General features: G+C 36.9%; 1 protein-coding gene across 1 annotated transcript; it reads left to right on the top strand.

Moving 5' to 3' along the window:
- The first annotated feature begins 41 nt into the window (after positions 1-41).
- LOC106156696 (E3 ubiquitin-protein ligase SH3RF3) lies at positions 42-19,856 on the top strand. Its single transcript, XM_087007811.1, has 13 exons — positions 42-1,000; positions 8,530-8,594; positions 11,257-11,371; positions 12,095-12,193; positions 12,506-12,601; positions 13,381-13,418; positions 13,853-14,087; positions 14,304-14,465; positions 14,962-15,014; positions 15,351-15,518; positions 15,887-16,442; positions 17,056-17,324; positions 17,752-19,856. The coding sequence occupies exons 1-13, from the start codon at positions 665-667 to the stop codon at positions 17,918-17,920; spliced, it is 2,361 nt and encodes a 786-aa protein (XP_086863937.1). The 5' UTR covers positions 42-664; the 3' UTR covers positions 17,921-19,856.
- Positions 19,857-19,917: the final 61 nt, after the last annotated feature.

Raw genomic sequence — 19,917 nt, 5'->3', positions numbered from 1 at the left:
CGCGTAAATGTTTATTCACTTTAAACGAATCTATATCAAAATTATACTATCGATCATCAACTAGTGTGTCTTATTAGATCTGACATAAAGCGATTTGCTTCTATTATACCTCTAGTGGTTTAAAGAATGAGTGAAATCTCACTCATTTCTCTTGCCCAATATTTACGGAAGTGCTGCGGAAGGGCAATGGTGGAAGTGAGTGGAATAAGCCTGGAAGTTGTTTAAGTTTACTCATCACAGAGGAATGTACTTAATTATTTTATATTCAACGTGACGTAAGTGTTACCTGTTAAAGTATACTTTAGTGCTTGATCTTCTTAAGATAACGGGGATCCTTTATAGTGAGACTTAATAGGCTTTGTCTGCGCCGCGTGACAAGGAAAAGCTGAGATTGACTTGAGTGGCTTTAAGTTAACCCAGGATTCTTGGTTTGAGTCGCTAGACGAAGCTTAACAACCAAGCAGTTCACTTTTATACTGTGTGCTGATGGATATGGTGAGTCCTGTATAACAGAAGAAAATGTGACTAAAACAGACATGTAAGATGTGAACTTCGAAACCAACTCCTTGCAGACAGTGACTGTATATTGATGGATAGGACGAGTAGTTATTATGGTTTACTGGAAAATGAAACGTCTTGATTTCAATATTATTTCCTAGTCAGGATGGATGAACATGTGTTGAATGAACTGCTGGAGTGCTCCGTGTGTCTAGAACGCATGGACACTAGCAGTAAGGTACTGCCTTGTCAACACACATTCTGTCGCAGATGCCTCGAGGAAATTTTAAGCACAAAGAAGGAAATACGGTGCCCAGAATGCCGCACTCTGGTAGAAAGAAAGGTAGAGGATTTACCAGCAAACATCTTGCTGATCCGACTCCTGGAGGGGATGAAATCTGCCCAGTTTCTCCAGCAGCAGCCAGTCACAGCGGGCCCTGTACACTCCTCGGTGCGAGCCACAAACTCAACAGCGGCAGTTCGGACCTCTCCTGTCCCTAAAGTAAGTTATTACTCTGTCCTGCACTGTGTGATGATTATCCATGACCTGCTCTATCACAGAGTCCTTTGCCAATATTATGTATGATGATGATTGCAGAGCATTCCCTGCTCATAACTAGTATTTAGGCTAGGGTAAAAATATGTATGGTAATGTTTTAGAAATGTTGTCATTTACTAGAAGGGATAGAGATTGAATTCATTTTGTTAAGCATCTAACATGCTTTAACATAGAACATAAATTTTCCAGAAAAACTACAGTTGTGTGTGCTTTATGGTTTTGTATTTTATTGATGTTTCTTGATGTGATCTTTTCAAACCACATACACTCTTTAGTAGTTGCCTGTTTTCTCCATGAAAATAATGCTACAGTATTGTACAAGTGGAAAGAATCAAAAGCTGCACAGCTTTTTTTCAGTCAAGTTGATACAATTTTACACAGTATGTATTACTGCAGCAGACCATGTGACTGATTTTTTCCTTACTAAAACAAGAAAACAGTTTCATTTGTTGCCTTCCTCATTGCTTCTAGTTGGAGGTAATGCACATGCCATCATCAGCTTCCCTTGCTTTTTATTCCAAAGACTTGCTGGGGTGTTGCATGCTAAATAAAGCTGTCTCATCTTGACAGGAATTGCACACAAACACACCTCCTCAGAGGAAGATATCATGCCAACTTACAGCAGTAACATTTATATCTGTTAGTTTCTTCAAACCATTCTTCCTGCAAAATAATTACAGCTATTGTTGTAGACTTATAAATAAATTTTGTTTTAAATCATTGTGAAAGTAGACAGCCTATTAACCCACAAACAAACAACCCTGTGTCCTTAAGCATCAACCTGAGGAGAGCTCTCTTAAGGATGGGGGCACGATAACAAAAGAATTTAAAATCAACAGTAAAGATTAATCTCCACAGATAAACAAGACCTTATGCCCTCCATATTCACATGTAGTTACTTAATCGTAGCCGTTCCTTTCTACTCGTACAGTGCACTCGGGTGGCTCTGATTTGCCCCATGTTGTTTAGTTTGGCTGGCTTATTCATCAGATTTAGGGCACGGAGAGTACACTAAAGATCAATGAGAGATGGACTTATTTTTAAGAAAGGCTGAAGAGACGTGTACAATAACAATGGGATATTTTGATATACTGTGGCAGTTGAAGTAGGAAATTGGTGCATTGTTTTTAGATTCTGTTATTATTGTGATTCAGTAGTTGTTATGCTTTGTGGGTAGTAGTAGTAGTAGTAGTAGTAGGTAAATCACTAATTTATGTCATTAAATAAGATTCTAAAAGAAATAGAAGTGCTATCTCATCAAATCAGGCCCTCCACCTTTTGATATCATCTCTGCTGTAGACAAATGTCTCCAAGACCCTGGCTTGTGTCTTGTAGGTTTACATCAAGGTTTAAGACAGAGACCTGGGACATATTTCAGTCTGTGGAAGATTATATCAGGCTCAGATGGAGGCCTGCCTTACAAATCTGACGTAGAACTGAGACGGACTGTGTTTGGTGTCTGGTGTTGACTTAGTAACAAGACAACAGGAATGATGTAATGAGGGGAGGAGGAGAGGAAAGTTGGGAGATTAACGTCCATTATCTTGATAGGAGCTTGGTGGCATTCAAATGTCTGACTGCTCCCGTTGTGGTTGTAGTGAGATCTTTTTAAATCACCAAATTATGCAGACGTTTCTTGTGAAGACTGTTTGTGTAAATTTGAGTTGACAATTAAGGTTGATATATTCAGACAGAGGCAGCAAATCTTGATTTTTTTTTTTTTTTTTTTTTTTTTTTGGGGGGGGGGGGGAGGTGGCGCAGCAATAGTTTAAAATATATATATTAAGGAATTGATATAAAATTTCACTGTTATTTATTGCACCAGTTTATTGATGCTGGGCCTCAGTATATGCAGTAATAAGACTTTTTCCTCGTACCTACAGTACTGTAAAAATATGTGAAGAACTTAATCACAGTATATTTCTGTGCTCATGGTGGTCTTCACCTCTAGTCTCCTACAGCATCCTGCTCCTGTCTTAATAGTCAAGTACTTGACATATTGAAGAGAGACAAGTTTCCAAGGGACAACTTTTTAAGTGCTCTCAGAGATTAAAAGAAATAGCATCTGGAAGCAGTTGCATCTTACTCCTGTCTCTCAGCGCGGACTTGATATTTTTGCTGAGAACATCCATTTAAGATCATTGAGAAGAGATTGAGTGATCTCTGTCAGGAATTGAAGAAAGAAGCCTTTATTGGCACAGGCATCATTTGGGGCCAGGCCTCTGTTTTGATTTCATTTGACTTGTCTGGATTTAAAGGGGTTTATTTTTCTAGAAGAAAGAGGTGGAAGAAGACAGTGATCATCATTAGCTGAAAAAAAGAAAATCTTTGTTCTTTTTGGCAGTTAGGGAGAAATTGATTTTTGTATTCATTATGAAAAAAATCAAATAATACAATCTGGTCTGACAACTTCTTATTTACATGTATACCATGAGACTGAAACTAGGAAAATTGGGTTTTATTTTACCACAAAGAATGTGTCTGCAGATTGAGGTGCAGTTTTTGTTCAATGTTGTGGTCATGTCCATAAGGTTTTTATTATCATTATAATATTCCCCTGTCATATATGGGAAGTAGTATGGGGAAGATAATAATAATAATAATATATAATAGTAATAATATGGTTAAATTTCGTAGATGTGGCACAAGATTGTCTCTCTTTTAGTGCAGAGTTTACAAATTAATGATACTGATGTTAGGGACTTGTATAATATCTGGTTAAATTGCCCCAAGTTTTTTTTTTTTTTTCTCCACCTAAGACAAATTGCTGACTGTGATTTATTTCATTTTCTTTTCTCATGGATTTTGCCTTAAGTCAGTATGTTTCTTGCATAAGTATCTCTCCATTTTGGAGCACATGTACGTGAAGAAGTACTTTGTGTCCACTTTCCCCAAATGATTTTCTTATATTTTCCTGATATTGCAAGTAGTGATTGATTTATTAAGTTAGTAGGTGGTAAAATGCTGTAAATTGAAGAGCATTATAAATTAACTCTCTCGGAAGAAAAGTAGCAGAGTTAGACATATTAAGTAAGAAGGTGGTCCATTGCTTTAAGATTAAGTTATTTAACTTTCCCATGTTAATTCTATGCCATTTGAACACAGGACACCTGTAGACCTATTGTACATTTTACAGGTACAAAGCCCAGGATTTATTTAGGTTACTTGTCCACAGTGAACCCCATACACCCCAGTGATTGCCTCCTGTTTAGATATCATCTCTGTCATGAAAGCAGGACCTGGTTTACTGGGACTTTCTATTAATACACAAAGCACTGATTTGTATGCATGCCTTGACAGACTTCTGTGTGCCAGACAACTCTTTTAATAGTCTGGAATTTTGTGTCATTTCAATATTTCCACAGTGGGATTGTGGTGAGATGTCGGGGTGTTAGAGTATGGTGTTCCCATGGAAGTTAAGACAGGGGAGTGAAAAATACAGATTTTGTGTGGTGATGGAGGGTGATGACTTCTTTAAATGTGATGCCTTTTGAGAACAAAGGGCAGGTACAAGTGAACTTTGGATTGAGCAAATGAATAGGCTGTGAGACAGTCTGCTGCACACCATTAAGAATTAGGTTACTGTGCACACACTTCTTCAATGGTGTCTGTTTGTCTGGCCTACACAGTGGAAAGTTTGCTGATGTAATCTCTCTCTCTCTCTCCCTCACTCTCTCCTTCTCACTCTCTCTCTCTCTCTCTCAGATATATTTTCTGACAGTCTTCCTAATTATCTTTGTTGATCAGTCCTCCATTTTTTGACTGCCTCCTGACAGAAAAATTAGATGCCAGTCAATGTAAACTTCTGGAAGACCCAGAAGACAGCTTCTGTCCACCCCTGTAACATGCATTACAATAGGTATCCCCAATGTACATTTATACATAGCAGCTCTGTACATGTACTTCAGTACATTCAGTACAACAACTCTGGCCAGGTGTCAATAGAGCCGTCAGACTAATAAATTAGTGCACTGGCTGCTGCGTAATTTGTGTAATAGACAGTCACACAATGGGCTAATATACTCCAGAGAAATAACCATCTCCATTCTTCACGTTCTGGAACAGATATAGCATCATACATATATAAGGTGCACTGCATCTGTTTAAATATGATGAGACTGGCTGGGGTTTTCATGATTTCCCCTGAGCCAGTCATATTTTATTCAGTTCACAATAAGGTGCATACACAAATAATACCTATGAAACCAGTCATACTAGGAAGGCTATAGTAGGTGCATTGATAGTCAAATGTTACATTGCACTGTTTCAGATTCATTTTCAATCTCTTCCATTTATTTTGGAGATAATTGAATTTTTTTCTCGATATAATTCACAGAGGGCTGGCTAATGCTTTGGTGTATATAAACTAGTACACATGTATGTAATAGGGTATCAGAATCACCCAGGCAGCCCCCTTAGCCCTATACCAATTATAGATCACTGTTGCTGTACCCTGGAGCTAGGGGCTAGTGGTGTTGAAGTATGTAATATTAAGTGGCTGTGAGTATATATTTCTCAGTAGGTTTCCAGGAAATAGAGTACCTCCAGTCTAGACCTGGCTATCTTGTTACACACCTCTGCTGTAATACCTGAACTACAGTGACATTTACCTAGGGGATTTTCTTGTTGTTGCTGTTGTTTTTTTTTTCCTTCTAGGTTTCTTGCTCATTTTTGCCTCCACTGCTGCATAAATGTGTTCTAGTTCAGATGAAACCTCTTGATTGATAACAGTGTTGAGTTTTACCTTTATTTGAGGTGATCTTTATTCTTTTAACTTTTATTACGATGCATAATATGATACAGATAAAATGATGGGTGATGATTTTTGTCTACATGTCAACCCTGACCCTGTCTCTAATAATGAAGTTTGGATAATGATAAACGGTTAAAAATGATAAAAAGAACAATTCTTGGCCATTCATTTCAAGTACTAAATATTGTGAAATCTCCAGGAGAAAGCTAACCAGTTAGTTGTAGTAACAATTAGTACATGCACTTTTCACTCAGGAGGCACTTGTAAATATATATTGTGTTCAAAAAAATCTTAATAATGCTTCACAGGTGGATAACAAGTTTTCAATGTGAATATTTACTCAGGCTGGACTCTGTTTTTGTTGTTTTCTGAAATAAAAACAATATGCAGTTCTGTAAACAGCTCTAAGAACTACGGGGGCATGAACCCGCTTGTTAATAGATTGGAAGCTTTTAGGGACATTTCACACAAAGAAACTATTCTAATAAGGTATACAGTTAATAAGATTTGAATAAGTACTTAAATGTGCCTGAACTGGTGCTGCCCTTGGAGGCTCTGGCTCCTAACAGGAACAGATCCACAAAAAAGGGTTTAAGACTGGGTTCCCATGCCTAGATCGATCTAACAGGATTGATCCATCTCCAAGGATTCTCATTAAATTGCTTTCAGGTTAAGCGGCTTAGATGTCTGGCATGCTTACTAAAACTGCTAAACGATAATTACCCCTAAGCAGCTTCAGTAGCTTCAGTTACAGGCATTTAAGCCACTTAAGTTGATTGCAATTTAGCGGCAAATCCCACTGAGATAGATCAATCCACAGTTAGTACGATAGGGTCTGGGAATGGTCCCTAAGTCTACCTTAAGGAAGTGGGTAGTTTCAGTGTACAGAGACCAGGTGGGAATGGCAACCCGTGCTTTTCCACAAGTTAACTCACCCACTTACTAAATTAATTGTGGTGACTGTACAACTTACATGTTTAGAGGTGGTTTGCAGGCAATGCGTTATTGAATTAGTCCTTGAAAGGTTTGAGTTAGTTTGGTCTTGTTCAGGTCCTCTGTGGTAACAGATAATTGGCTCTACAGCTTCAGTGCAGTCAGCAGAGGAGATCTTAAATTCTGACAACAGCCATTTTTTACCATGATTTAGCTGTCATTTACATGATTCAAACAAATTTAATCCCATCATTTTCCAGATGTCAAACTATAAATAAAACTTGACCCCATCCATTTTAGTTTTCTCGTTATTTTTGATTCTACAACCAAGATTTTATATATATATATATATATATATATATATATATATATATATATATATATATATATATATATATTTTTTTTTTTTTTTAATTGCTGAACTTCTTCGTTGGCAATGGAAATGTTTCCCCACATCACAGCACTTGTTGTGAGTTAGGGTAATACATGTGGAACAAATTAGAGGTAAGAATATCTGCCAGTTGCCAAAAGGCTATGTTTTTCTGAACAAGGTGTAACTGGACTCCTGTGTGTAATTTATAGGCTTCTTTATTTGCCAGTTTAAAAGTTTTTACCTTTCTGATAAGAACAGTTGCCTGGGATGTGTAAAGGTTATCACACATGTTGGCAAACATGCAGAGATCTAGATAGGTACTTGAGTACGTGCTGTTTCACATGTGACTGTTTGCAAGCATGCTCATGAGCACATGCATGCACGCACCCACATGCAAACATACACACTTGGCATCAGCATAGGATTTAAACAACTCATCCAGTTCACACCATAAGCAGTCAACAGTCAGTTGATGCCATTACCCATGCCTTGGTCTTTTGTTGACTCTTTTTACCAGATTATCTGTGTACTACTTCATTCCACTTGAAATCTATTTAAACAATGTTGTGTGAATGATGCTTTAGTGCATTAGGTCTCAGCAACTCTCCCTTGAAAATTCACAATGATATGAGTAACCTAGGAGCTGTGTGCTGCTTTCTCCATTCAAGATATGTCATATTAATTTTTTTTTTTTTTTTTTTGGAGGGGGGGGGGGGGGGCAAGGAATTGTTTTTAAAGTCCATTTGTTGAAAAAATGACAGCTGTATTTTGTGTATAAGACTTTTTGAGGGAGGTTTAAACATGAAAACCTAATTTACATTTAATTGAATTATATCAGTTATATTAAATTTAGAATTCTCTTTGCAATGTTTTTTCTTTGTTAGTGCGTGTGAAATGCATTGTACCTTAGAGGGAGATTCAGATGTCAAGTTAAGTAGGCATTTTAGTCCAACAAGTGGTTCACATGTGCAGTTTTTGTTAAAAAAATGGAAAAAAAAACATCATGATTAGAATGACCCATGTTAAGATCTCTGCTAGCTCATGCCTGAAACTCATATAGTAATTTAATGACAAAAAAAACCTTGGCAAAATTCTTCAGTAAAAGCCAAACTGATTTGTTACCAAAGAATTGTGAATTAGACTAAAGAAAGTTAATTAATACTCTTAAACCAAAAATTAATAACTCGTAGCATTTGAAATTTGTACATGCTTACCTGTGCTTTAAAATGAACACAGAAGCTTAAATTGATAGTGCTGTCTTTGCTGTCTTCTAACTGGTATCAAAATACAACTGTTATTAATATAAAGGTACATTATTCAACCCTTGTTGTGAGATGAAAATTGTGTGATGTGAAGATTGGATTGATTTGTCAAAAGATAAACATATTATTATTTCATGAATTGTATTTTCAGGCGTCGACAGCTCTGCCTGTGGCCTGTGCCAAAGCGCTGTTTAACTACGATGCACAAGAACCTGGGTAAGTAATGGCATTACATAACAATGCTAATTTTTAAACATTTTCTTTCAGATAATCATTTAAAATTCTCAAAAAATCTTCATTAATACAGTACCTGAAGATTATTTGGTAGGTAATATCATTAGATGAAACGATATGTTTAAACTTTTTCTGTAAGATAATATTGAAATTCTTCACATAAGGAACTAATCGAGTGGAGTCTCAAAAAATGTTAATTAATGCAGTGTATATAAATTATTGATGTGCTTACTACTAGTAATTGTCCCTGCTCTGTGTGTAAAGGGATTACCCTACCTACTGTATATATATAGGCTTGTATGGTAGTGTCATTATTTAATAACTGGGTTAACTGATAGCTACAAGTACCATTGTTGAACTGCCACACCCAGTTAATACATTATAATCAAAGGATCTTTCTCTCTCTTGTTGCTTAGCCTGCTCTAGAACTCCCTGAAATGAATTCTATTCCAAAGCAGCTGTCCCCTCTGACTCTCACAATTTGCTTTGCTAATATTTTTAAACATTTCAGAATGCACTCTTTCTAATATAGGGAGTGGATGTTTTCTGAGCTATATTCCCCCCCCCCCCCCCCCCTCCCGAGGCAATGTCATATTATGTATCACCATCCAGAGGTCTATTTATCATAGATTTATAATCCATTGAATTGGAGTGATTATTATTTAAGTGATAATTATCTTCTTTTCTATATTTAAATCCCTCCTTTAATTTTCTTTAATCTATGTATTTTAATTTTGAAATTAAAATTCAATTTTAAGACTGCTGACTTTCACTTTCCGTTTCCCTGTGGTGTTTTCATAGTAATTTCCTCTGAGATCAGTGTGTGGGACATGTTTACAAAAAAGTTCCATGGCCTTAAGGAAACTGAATGATCTCAACCGCATTGACATTAGATTAGGCAAGTCCTACTCCGACCACTTTTATTTCTTTCCCATGAGGAGAAGGATGAATCACTGTGTATACAATACCAGTAACTGTTACAGGTCTTACTGCTTGCTTGCTCTCACTGATGAGACATGGATTGACATAGAAAAACATTATTGAACAAAAGGTAGAGTGCAGTAACTAGCTGCATCCTCATGTATGGGGGAACAGATCAATACTTCGTCTGGCATTATACAGAAATAAATGGGATTGATTTTTGCGTTGTTTTAGCTTATTTTTTATTTTCAAGCACCTGTATATTTTGCTGCATTTAAGGAGGGAGGATTTGGGAAGGTATTCCTTAATAGTCTGTATCTCCCATATTATTATATTAAGTAATAGCTGTGTCCTGATAGCTAGTATTCTGAATAATTGAAGACATGTCAATTTCCCCACTAGAGATATGTGGTAATGATTATAGATGGAATTAAAAAGGTATTGCATTGCCCCCTTGTGAATACAGCTTTGTTCTCATTCAAACAAAAAAGTGTTGATCTAGTGCATGGAAGCAGCTTGATTGCAACCTGGTTGTCTGTTATCAGTGAAGGAATATGTGGCATTTAACTATTATCTTCCCCCCCCCCCCACCCCTCCCACCTGAATAAATTTATTTATTAATACAATAATTTAATTGTAAAAACTGATGATATCATGGTATTAAACCACACCTGGGGTTAGTGGCAGTAAAAGTAATTGGTTGAAGCTTGATTTATCAGCTATGTTGTCCTTTAGGTCACTGTTCTACACTGGTCTATAAACCTAGAAGAGGAATCCAATTAATATGATATAACTTAACTTGGTACTTATAACAAGCAGTGTTGCCTTCTTTTAACGTGTTTATTAACTGAATTTGGATTCTTGCCTTGAATAAGGGTGCTTTCCCAGAGATTTAGATCGATCTAAAGATTAAGTTTTAGATTGACCTAACTCCTTGGGGGTTCACGCTAAATTGCAGTCAGCCGAGCGGGCACCATAGTTAATTACCCCCTTACAGCTTTTAGTAGGCGGGACAGATGCTTAAGCCGGCCAAGCTGACAGTAATCTAGTGAGACTCCCCACAGGGATAGATCGATCTAAAAATCTATGGAAATGGGGTGTAAAGCTTTCCTTTCTAGCTAATACTGTATTTGTTATTGCATAGTATCTATTATGTGTTGTTATTTGACCAGAGTATGTGCTCTGTCTTTTTCCACATATTTATGTTTGAATAATATTGTGATTTTAATCAGCAAATGATGACACGACCAAACTTTAACCTTTTAATATACTTTTTAGAAGTCTAAAGCATTCTTCTACATAATTTACATTATCCAAAATTGAATTTCTTAACATTTCTAATCAAAGCAAAACAAGGAAAATTACTCAGTGGCCTACTAGTAAATTTTCTTAAGCTGAATTTTCTTTCACATTTGGCAAAAAATTTGATGTGTTCGTTGGGAGCCTGGGAAATGTTGAAAAATCACCTCATTAAGAAGAATTGCGAAATGTTGGGTCTCCCAGTCCCCTTTAACCAGAAAGGTAAATCTGTAATTTAGAGAAACTGATGGGAAATAGTGTTGACTTGCGTCTGTTATTTTCTAAAGTGAAGTCACTGATTGACACTAATGGCTTTACCAAGAGCACATGGGAGAGAAAGAACTGCTTTTAATGGGTCTCAGTCCACCCTGTGTGAATACTGCAAGCTGGAACCTGCATTAACTGGATTTTTTGTTTTTTTCAGAGACCTCACCTTCAAGAAAGGTGACATGATTTTATTGAGGAAGAAAGTGGATGAGAATTGGTTTCAGGGGGAATTGAACAACCAGCACGGCTTCTTCCCTGCCAGTTATGTACAGGTGGGAATACTATATACTGATGTAATATATATATACTAAATAAATATGATTAATGTGGCGCTGGATACCAACATTGATATACCAGTGATTAATTGACAGAAACTGTACTTTTTACTCCACACATCCTCTATACCTGTGGTATGTTTACTGATAATGGTCCCTGTATCACGAACCTTACAAAGCTTGTCTTGATTGATTTGAGAATTGCTTTGCTGTGATTGGTATGTTTTAAACTGAACACTCCAGTCATAGTAGGCTTTATATCCCCATTTGGGAGAATTTCAGGCAACATCATATTTGATTGGTCACTTCTTCACCAAGGATTGTTGTCTATTAATGTGATTGCATTCAGCCTCCCCGTGCAGTTGGTGCATACCAACTGTGGTGGCCTGACTCATTGTGAATGGCCCCTTAGAGTCTCTGCATACTTCTGTTTTAACTACACAGGAAGTTGCAAAGACATTTTCCTCATCAAGGAAGTTACAGTTAATGCAAGCAGACCAAATTTTCCTGTCTGAAGTCCCGCCTATAGTGTTGCACTGTTTGATTACAACATGTGCAATTGACTTGGAGTTCTTCTATGTTGAAGACAGTAAAATTCTAATCTTTGCCTTATTGGAACTCCTAGAACTTACATTACATTAATAATCTTGCAAACAAAATATCTGTTGTTAAAGTTTATTGCATATTTCTTTTAATTTTGAGTATAAACTTTCATTTCAGGTTATCACTCCCCTTCCTACGACTGTGCCTCAGTGTAAGGCACTGTATGACTTTGAAATTAATGACGAAAATGAAAAGGACTGCCTCACCTTCAGGAAGGTAAAACTGCTGTTGATTGTATGAAAATGCTTTTTTTCTCTTTTTTTTTTTTTTTTTTTTAATTTTTACATGTTTAGAATTTGAAGGAATCGATTTTAAGAAGTGCTGTAGAACTGTCACTTTTAATCATACTTATTACAATTATTGTGTATTGTAAAAGTCTACACCCCATCTTTACAACAAAATCCCTTAGTTAGAAATAAGTCTGTCCAGTGACATCAGAAACACGATTTCTGGTTTAAATATTAAAATTTAACTAGTTTTAAATGCGTCTAATTGTGAAGGCTTCCAATGTGTCATTGTTGTTTCCAGGATGAGATTGTCACGGTGATAAGACGTGTGGACAATAATTGGGTGGAGGGAAAGCTGGGTGACAGGATAGGGATATTTCCTATTTCCTTTGTGGAGGTAGGTACACTGCGACTTGAAGTACAGTGCAGTGCAGTATTGTATTCACTTAGAAAAAATAGGGGAAAAAAAGGGAAGAAAATGAGATAAATTATGGGAAACTTTTCCATATTTTTTGATTTGATATGAAAAATATTTTAGACCTGACACAATGTACAAGCAAAATAACACTTATCAGTGCAGAATTTTCAAAGTGTGCAGTTAGTGTACAGATCTGTATAAAATATGCTCAACTTTGATAGATTTTGTTTAAAAAAGTTCAAGCCTTACTTTGGCTGCGTTCACATGAAAAATCTATTTTTCTAAAAATCTAAAAATCTATATGCGGTATCTTGTGATCATGGTCTGTACCCTGAATACCCCGCGACGTAATTACTGGTAAACGCAGCCTTTATCTATGAAGTAGACTTTCGATTGCAGCCACTCGCTAAAATTCCACTGTACTCACCATTAAATCAAGAGACTATATGGGAATTTTTGAGCAGGGGGGTCATTTTTAGGTGTCAGCTTTTGGATTGAAAATGCTTTTATGTACTTTGTACAGACACATTTTGTGCATTATTATTTTCTTCCTTATGTCTGTCTTTGCTGCCTTGTTAATAAAAACCAAAGGCGCCACAGCTTTAAAACTAATAATAAGTGATAAAAAGGTTTCCTGTTACTACCAGGGTCAGTGTCTCCCATGTTTTAAAATGACAGTTGTACATAGTGAATTTTATGCTGTGTATCATGTATTTCAGTACTTCCATACTCTTCATTGCTGCCTTCCATTTTTTCAGATGAATGATCCTGCTAAGACTTTAGTTAGTTCTTCTGGGTAAGTACTGTTACCATTGAAAATGATCCTGCTAAGACTTTAGTTAGTTCTTCTAGGTAAGTACTGTTACCATTGAAAATGATGAAAAAACAACATTTCATTATTTATTTCAAATCGGGAAAGATTTGTTTCAATATTTAGTTGATTTAATGGGAAGCAAGTAATTCACGTTTCTTTGTAGTTATTTATCAAGAGGAAATCAACTTAAGTACATAAACATTTACAGACAAATGAGCAGTATTTTGCAGATTTTTAAAATGAGAGTTAAAAAATCAAATGTCTTTTTTTTAATGAGCAGAAATTTGGACTAGAGGCGTTGAATCCATTCTAATGACAAGCAAAGTAAATTTTTTATTAATACATGAAATGTTCCAGTTTGTAGGTCTTACTGAGAGTACTGCTACTTAAAGACAATTTTTAATTGTGTCTAACAGGTCTGCAGCTCAGCAGAAGTCAAATGGTACCTCCCCCCAGACCAGTTCAGGTCACAGTAGTGGAGACAATGGCCCAGTGCCCCCCACTGTGCCAGGGCCTGCTGCAGGGCCTAGTCCAGGGCCAAATGCAGGGCCTAGCCAAGGGTCTAGTACAGGATCAGGGGTCAACCCAGGCCCTTCTTTACTGCCTAGACCACAGCCACAGAACCCTAAGGTTTTGGCAGCGAAATCTCAGGTGAGTTGATATTTATTTATTTATTTATTTTGTAAATAAAGAAATGTAATGGTTATTGATAAGGAGCACAGAAAGTAGTTTTAATACATATAAACCAGACCATCATGATCCAGTGTTTATGTTGTCGTCATTGTGGCTTTGAACTTTTCACTGTAAACCACAACAAATGGATAACCAAATATTCTCCTCAAACTGACTGGTTTGTGTATGTTCCAGAAAAGGCATTCCCTGTCAGGTCTGGGTAGCACAGGGCAGAAATGCTCCTCTCCTCAGTCCCAGCATAGGCACTCCATGGAGATAGCAGGCAATGTGAACTTTACTGCCAGTCCCAATACTTCTCCTGCCCCCGTGGCTAGTACAGCTAATACTGCATCAGGGGTAAGGCAGCACATTCATAGTCACATTCTGTGATAGTAATCCCCCATGTGATTTGCCCAGTTGAAAAGAGGTTTTTTGCTGTGCCACAGACATCTAAGTTATATTTGAAAATAAACCGCATTGAATTGATTTTCGGCATTGAACTGATTCTCAGATTACAATGCATTGTTATACAGCAGCATTAACTGACTAGGCATTTGAATGTCAGAGGCATGGTTAAACTTTTCTGTTGTATATTCTAACTGTACAGAGAGACCCACAGTTACATTTATTTAAATTTGAATGTGTCTTATGTTTAAAATGGTGAAAAATGCAGGTGCATAAATTCCTATGACTTTGAATATCTCTTTTTGAACACTTTTTCCAAGTGCATAAATGTATCTTATATCTGAAATAAAAACTCTCCATGAAATACCGAGGCCTATGAAAGAGAAAACCCCTGGACAGGTGTACAAAGTTAACCCAAATAAATGTACCATGGTTGTTGTTTCTTCAGCTGAACCAGTCACCTCCGTCTGTGCGCCATGTCCAGCCAGTCTCTCCTGCCATGTGAGTATGCTCCTCATCTTTATTCTTTTTTAGAAAAATTCTTTCAGCAGTTTGAGCAAATGAAAATAACTTTTAAATAAAAGATCAGTATTTTCCAAATTGATGTGAATTAGTGGAAACCTTATAATTGTGATGTAACAAAAAGGGTTTCAGAAGGACCTGGAGGTTAACTTTATCCTGCCCTGAATCAAATAAGATCCTTTCTAGTGAGATAGGAATATGTTCTTCTTGGAGAAATGTCATATTGTCCAGAGAGATATGTTGTCCTCTCTGTAGTGATATATCATCCTATGAAGAGATGTATATTATTATAACAATTTCATCATCTAATTCCAGATACATTGCCCTCTATCACTACAAACCACAGAAAGAGGATGAGGTGGAGCTTCATAAAGGAGATTACTACTCAGTGGCTGAGAAGTGCCAGGACGGCTGGTTTAAGGGACGATGTTTTAAGACTGGGAAAGTGGGGGTCTTCCCTGGAAACTATGTCCAACTTGTCAAGTGAGTGAAGTGCACCAGATGTAGTTCAAAATTTTCTGTGAATCCATGCTTCTCAGAAATTTAAACTTGGGCATTTAATTTTGCTGTTGTCGATGTATTTTCTCCTGACATTATTGCAAATGGGTGCTGTGGCATAAAAACATTTGTATTCAGAAAATCTACAATGTTTGAAAGACATTTTGCCTCCTGAAGATATTAACACATTGTTGAAAAATTGTCTTAATAATTTAAACTGCCAAAAACAATACATCTTTTGTAGAAGAACAGCTTCAAAGTAAGTATTATTTGTTAAGAAGTGTTCTGGTTAAAATAAATGAAAAATAAAATAAATAAAAGCCTATCAGTGATAATCCACTCTTCCATTCCAGGACCCCCCAGCTGACCACCACCAGGTCTCCCCAGAGAACCTCCGCCAATGTCCTCAATATCCGTGCCACTGGACAGGGGTCACCAGGTGGAGGCACTGTCCAGTCCTCCCAGTCCCCGGCCACTGCCCTGGCGGCCAGCATGGATTACATGGTCACCAGGCCCAACTCTGCTGGCTCCGCACCCCCTCCCAGGCCCCCTCACCAACCCATCACTGTGGCTATGGCCCAGGCAGCTAGGGCACAGCAAGCTAGGGGTGCCGGCGGGGGCAGTGAACCCAGTAGTCCAAAGAGTACAAGTAGTGGTGCTACATCTGCCAAGACTGATTTCCCCCTTCCTGTGCCCCCAAGGACAGTGAGCCAGACCTCCCCACCGTCACCAAAGCAGCCTTCCACGTCGGGGTCTGCAGCTTCTGCCTTGTCCTCCCAGCAGACTGTAGCAGCTATTCAACATTCCATGTCTACCAGTAGTAATATTACCCCACCCAATGTGGTGGTGGGGGCTTCAGGAGCACTGGAACCCATGCTGGGATCTGGGGCTGCCAAAGAGAAGGAGAAGGTAAAGTGGGGGGGGGGGGGGGCACTCTTTTTAATGGTGTGGGTGTAAGTTATGGTGATGACTTGCTCTTTTCAATGAAAAAAAAACTTTCCAAAAATATAATTTTTTATGTAGCATTTGTGGTGCTTGAACTGTATAGAATAGTACTATACGGTAGTCTGTGTTTCAATTGTGCTGCTACTACTCAACAGGAATGTTCTTTGTATAGAATTTATTACATAAAAATACATTATTAGTAACTTTCACAATTTTCCCCTTTAAAAAGATTGAGTCATTACTATAGGTTGGGTTGTGATGTGAAAATCGGCTGGGGTCTATAAAAGTCTTACACGTCAAATTGGTTTTTGGGGGAAACTCATTACACTCTTGTGCAGCCAATGAGAATATGAAGAAAGTGGAGGGAGATACTCATTGAAAGTGTACATGGATTTTTAAACTTTGTACATTTTATTGTGATTTAATAATGGAATGAAAAAATAAAATTAGCTAAAAAAAGACCAATAATCCAAATATGAAAAATGTGAACAAATTGAATATTTTTTAATTAGAAAATGTCATTCTTTTGGAGATAGTTGGACAATTAATAAGTTTCCCTTTTAATCGATATTTTCAGAAGAAAGAGAAAGAAAAAATGAGTCTGATGAAAAGGCTGACAAGCAGTAGCAAGGGTAAAAAGTCCAAGTCTGCTCAAGAGACACCAGAGGCCGCCACATGCCAGGAGGGTGCGTCTGGGGGTCATTCTCGAAGTGGTTCCCTACCTAGTGAAGAGGGCGCTGTGGCACCACCCCCAGCAGTGGTGCACCATAAGAAAACTGGGTCCCTTGATTCTTCCACGGCACCCACTCCCAAACCTGGCAAGCCAAAGCCTCTGATCAGAGAAAGGTGTGTAGAAGTTAGTCTCCGATCAGTAAACAAGAAGAAAAAAAAACTTTCATTTTGTCAGCTGGCACTGCTGACTCCCAATCTCGTGTCAGGTTGGAGGAATGGGCTTTGAGATTTTGAGGTGTTAAAGCTCTTGTGTTACTTCAGTTTTTATTAGTGTTATGTTGATATAATGATTCCAACTATAAATGAGGCGCAAAACTTTCATTAAATTCAGTTATAAAAGGTTGCTTATTAATGTCAAAAAATCAAATATAATTAATTTTACAAGGCAAATTTTAGAAAAATGGATTATGAATCAAAGGAGTTCTCACAAATAAAAGTTTATACTTAAATTTAGGTCAGAGCAATGCATTGAACTGTTTAACACCACAGTGTATCAACAATTTTTTTCCCAGGAGACTTTGTAATAATCTTATCCTTTCAGATTTCGCTGTATTGTGCCATACCCTCCCCAGAGTGACATTGAGCTGGAACTGAAAATAGGGGATATAGTTTATGTGCATAAAAAACGTGAAGACGGGTGGTTCAAGGGGACTCTCGCAAGGACAGGAAAGACTGGATTGTTCCCAGGAAGCTTTGTGGAGAGTTTTTAACTCACAATGAGTTGGGTTCAAAAGAGAAAACTCAGAAATGTGCCACATCCTGCCATCGGGGTTCTTGGCAAAAGGAAATGCTCTGGAATTGGTTTCTGAGAAGTGAAATATGTCATGCTTTCAGTCATAGTGATATAGTGCAGCATTGATTGCAGTTCATCACCAAATAATTTGTCCTGTGTGGGCAGTATTGGATCAAAGTTGTTATGGTGAGTAATCTTGTAGGAAGTACAAGAGACACAGACAGTAAAGGAAGATGTAGTATTGAGAGACATGGTCACAGAAGGAAGTTGTAATGGATTACTCACAGGGGTTTCTTCCTCGAGAATTAATTTGAAGAAGACAGAAAATTCTCATGTTGATGACATTTTGATCAAAGCTGCCAAAACCAGATAAGCGATTAAAACTGTAAGATGTGTTTATCAGCAGATTGCATTTTTAGCAGAGCTACTAAAACCAAATAATGGGGAAAAAAAGCAAAAGATGCATTTAACAACAGACAACATTTTTTAGAATCAAAGCTGCCAAACCACAAAATGTAATGAAAAGTAAAGATGCTTTTAACCTCATTAAATAACCTTATGAAAGTGTTATTAGAAATTTTGTGATTGTAAGTTAGTATCTAGAACAATGAGACACAATTGAAAGTGAAGCTGAACGTCTGTATGTAAAGGGAAAGATGTAGAATTTTTATATTAAATGTTTCAAGTGGAGTAGCAGTTTAAACAATTATTATTAAAGTGTCAAGAAAGCTGATCTCATGTGGCCCGTCATATTAGGTATGTTTTATATGTTGTAATGTTTTTATTGACGGTTTTATGAAATAATTGTATGCACCCATTTTCAGTCAGCATGTTCATAATTAAGATTGGATTAAAATGATTTCTGTCAAAAAATATGAAAAATTTGAATCACGTATGGTAAGTATATCATTTCTGTTTAGCCATGCCACTGAAATATTGAAAGTCATTAAAAAAATAAAACGAGGATCAAGTATTCATAAGTTAGCATTTACATGTATTCTTTCTGTGTTAAGTACAATGTCCTTAGATAGAAAAAGAAACTCATCTTAACGGGTATTATTCGTTATAAGAAATATCAGAATCTCCCTCGTGCCAGGTTAATGCAGTATCCCTCTCAGCCCAGAGGACACTGACTGTTACCTGATTTTACTACCATTTTCATGGGCAATGCAGAAGGTTTCAGTTTACAACATAGCAAAAAAAGTGGTGGGTTTCCTTACATTCTTTACTTATTGCAAAATGTGTCTTCTGCCAATGAATATCTTAGTTAACATCAACAGGATGTGTTTTCTTTAAAAAAATTCAAAGATTATAGAGTGCAGTTATGAGATTACTTATGTTAACTTTTGGTTAGATAGCAATAAGAAGCTTCTGGTTTTGAAACATGACCTTGTTGCTGTCCCTCATTATTTAGATCATTGGCCATCATGCATGGAGCCATGCAGCAGTTTAGTTAAAGTATATGCTCATTTTTAAAGTTTTTTTTTTCCCTTTGAAAAAATAAAGCATAAACTATTGATAGTTATTGCATCCTTTTGATCGAAAAAGCTCAACAGTATAGAATTTTATGCAGATCTAATAATTCCAGGCTTTGTAATTAGGTGATATAATGAGGGGCATTATCATTTAAAGTGACTCCTAGTGCATATTTTGCTTATATGTTGGATTATGATTAAAATCGTCAAGGTATGTGCCCAAGTTCCCATTGGTGGAAATATTACTGAGTGAAAAATCATTGTTTTACTTGTGAAATGGGTAAAATGTGAAGTTTCGTTATAACTCACCGCACTGGTAATATCACTTGTGGATTCTATTGTTTTCTATATACATATAGTTCATTGGTACAGCTGGCATAGCAAAAAAAAGTAGATCTGGGCAAATTTTATGAAAATATAAATACAGTACGATATTAATTGTTGTTGAGTTTTTTTTTTTCAGTAAATGCCACTTTTAGACCTGAACTTTCTGCACGAG

This window comes from Lingula anatina, chromosome 3 (genome assembly GCF_051362555.1).
Source record: "Lingula anatina isolate TDL-2025a chromosome 3, LinAna3.0, whole genome shotgun sequence".
NCBI classification, from domain to species: Eukaryota; Metazoa; Brachiopoda; class Lingulata; order Lingulida; family Lingulidae; genus Lingula; species Lingula anatina.
Note: the sequence above shows the minus strand (reverse complement) of the source record. Positions and strands in the feature narration are given on the sequence as shown.

Excerpts from the sequence above, each read along its gene's own strand:
- LOC106156696 (XM_087007811.1), top strand. The coding sequence starts at position 665 with ATGGATGAACATGTGTTGAATGAACTGCTGGAGTGCTCCGTGTGTCTA. Across the intron at positions 8,595-11,256 it reads TACGATGCACAAGAACCTGG|AGACCTCACCTTCAAGAAAG; the intron begins GTAAGTAATGGC and ends TGTTTTTTTCAG. Across the intron at positions 12,602-13,380 it reads TTCCTATTTCCTTTGTGGAG|ATGAATGATCCTGCTAAGAC; the intron begins GTAGGTACACTG and ends CCATTTTTTCAG.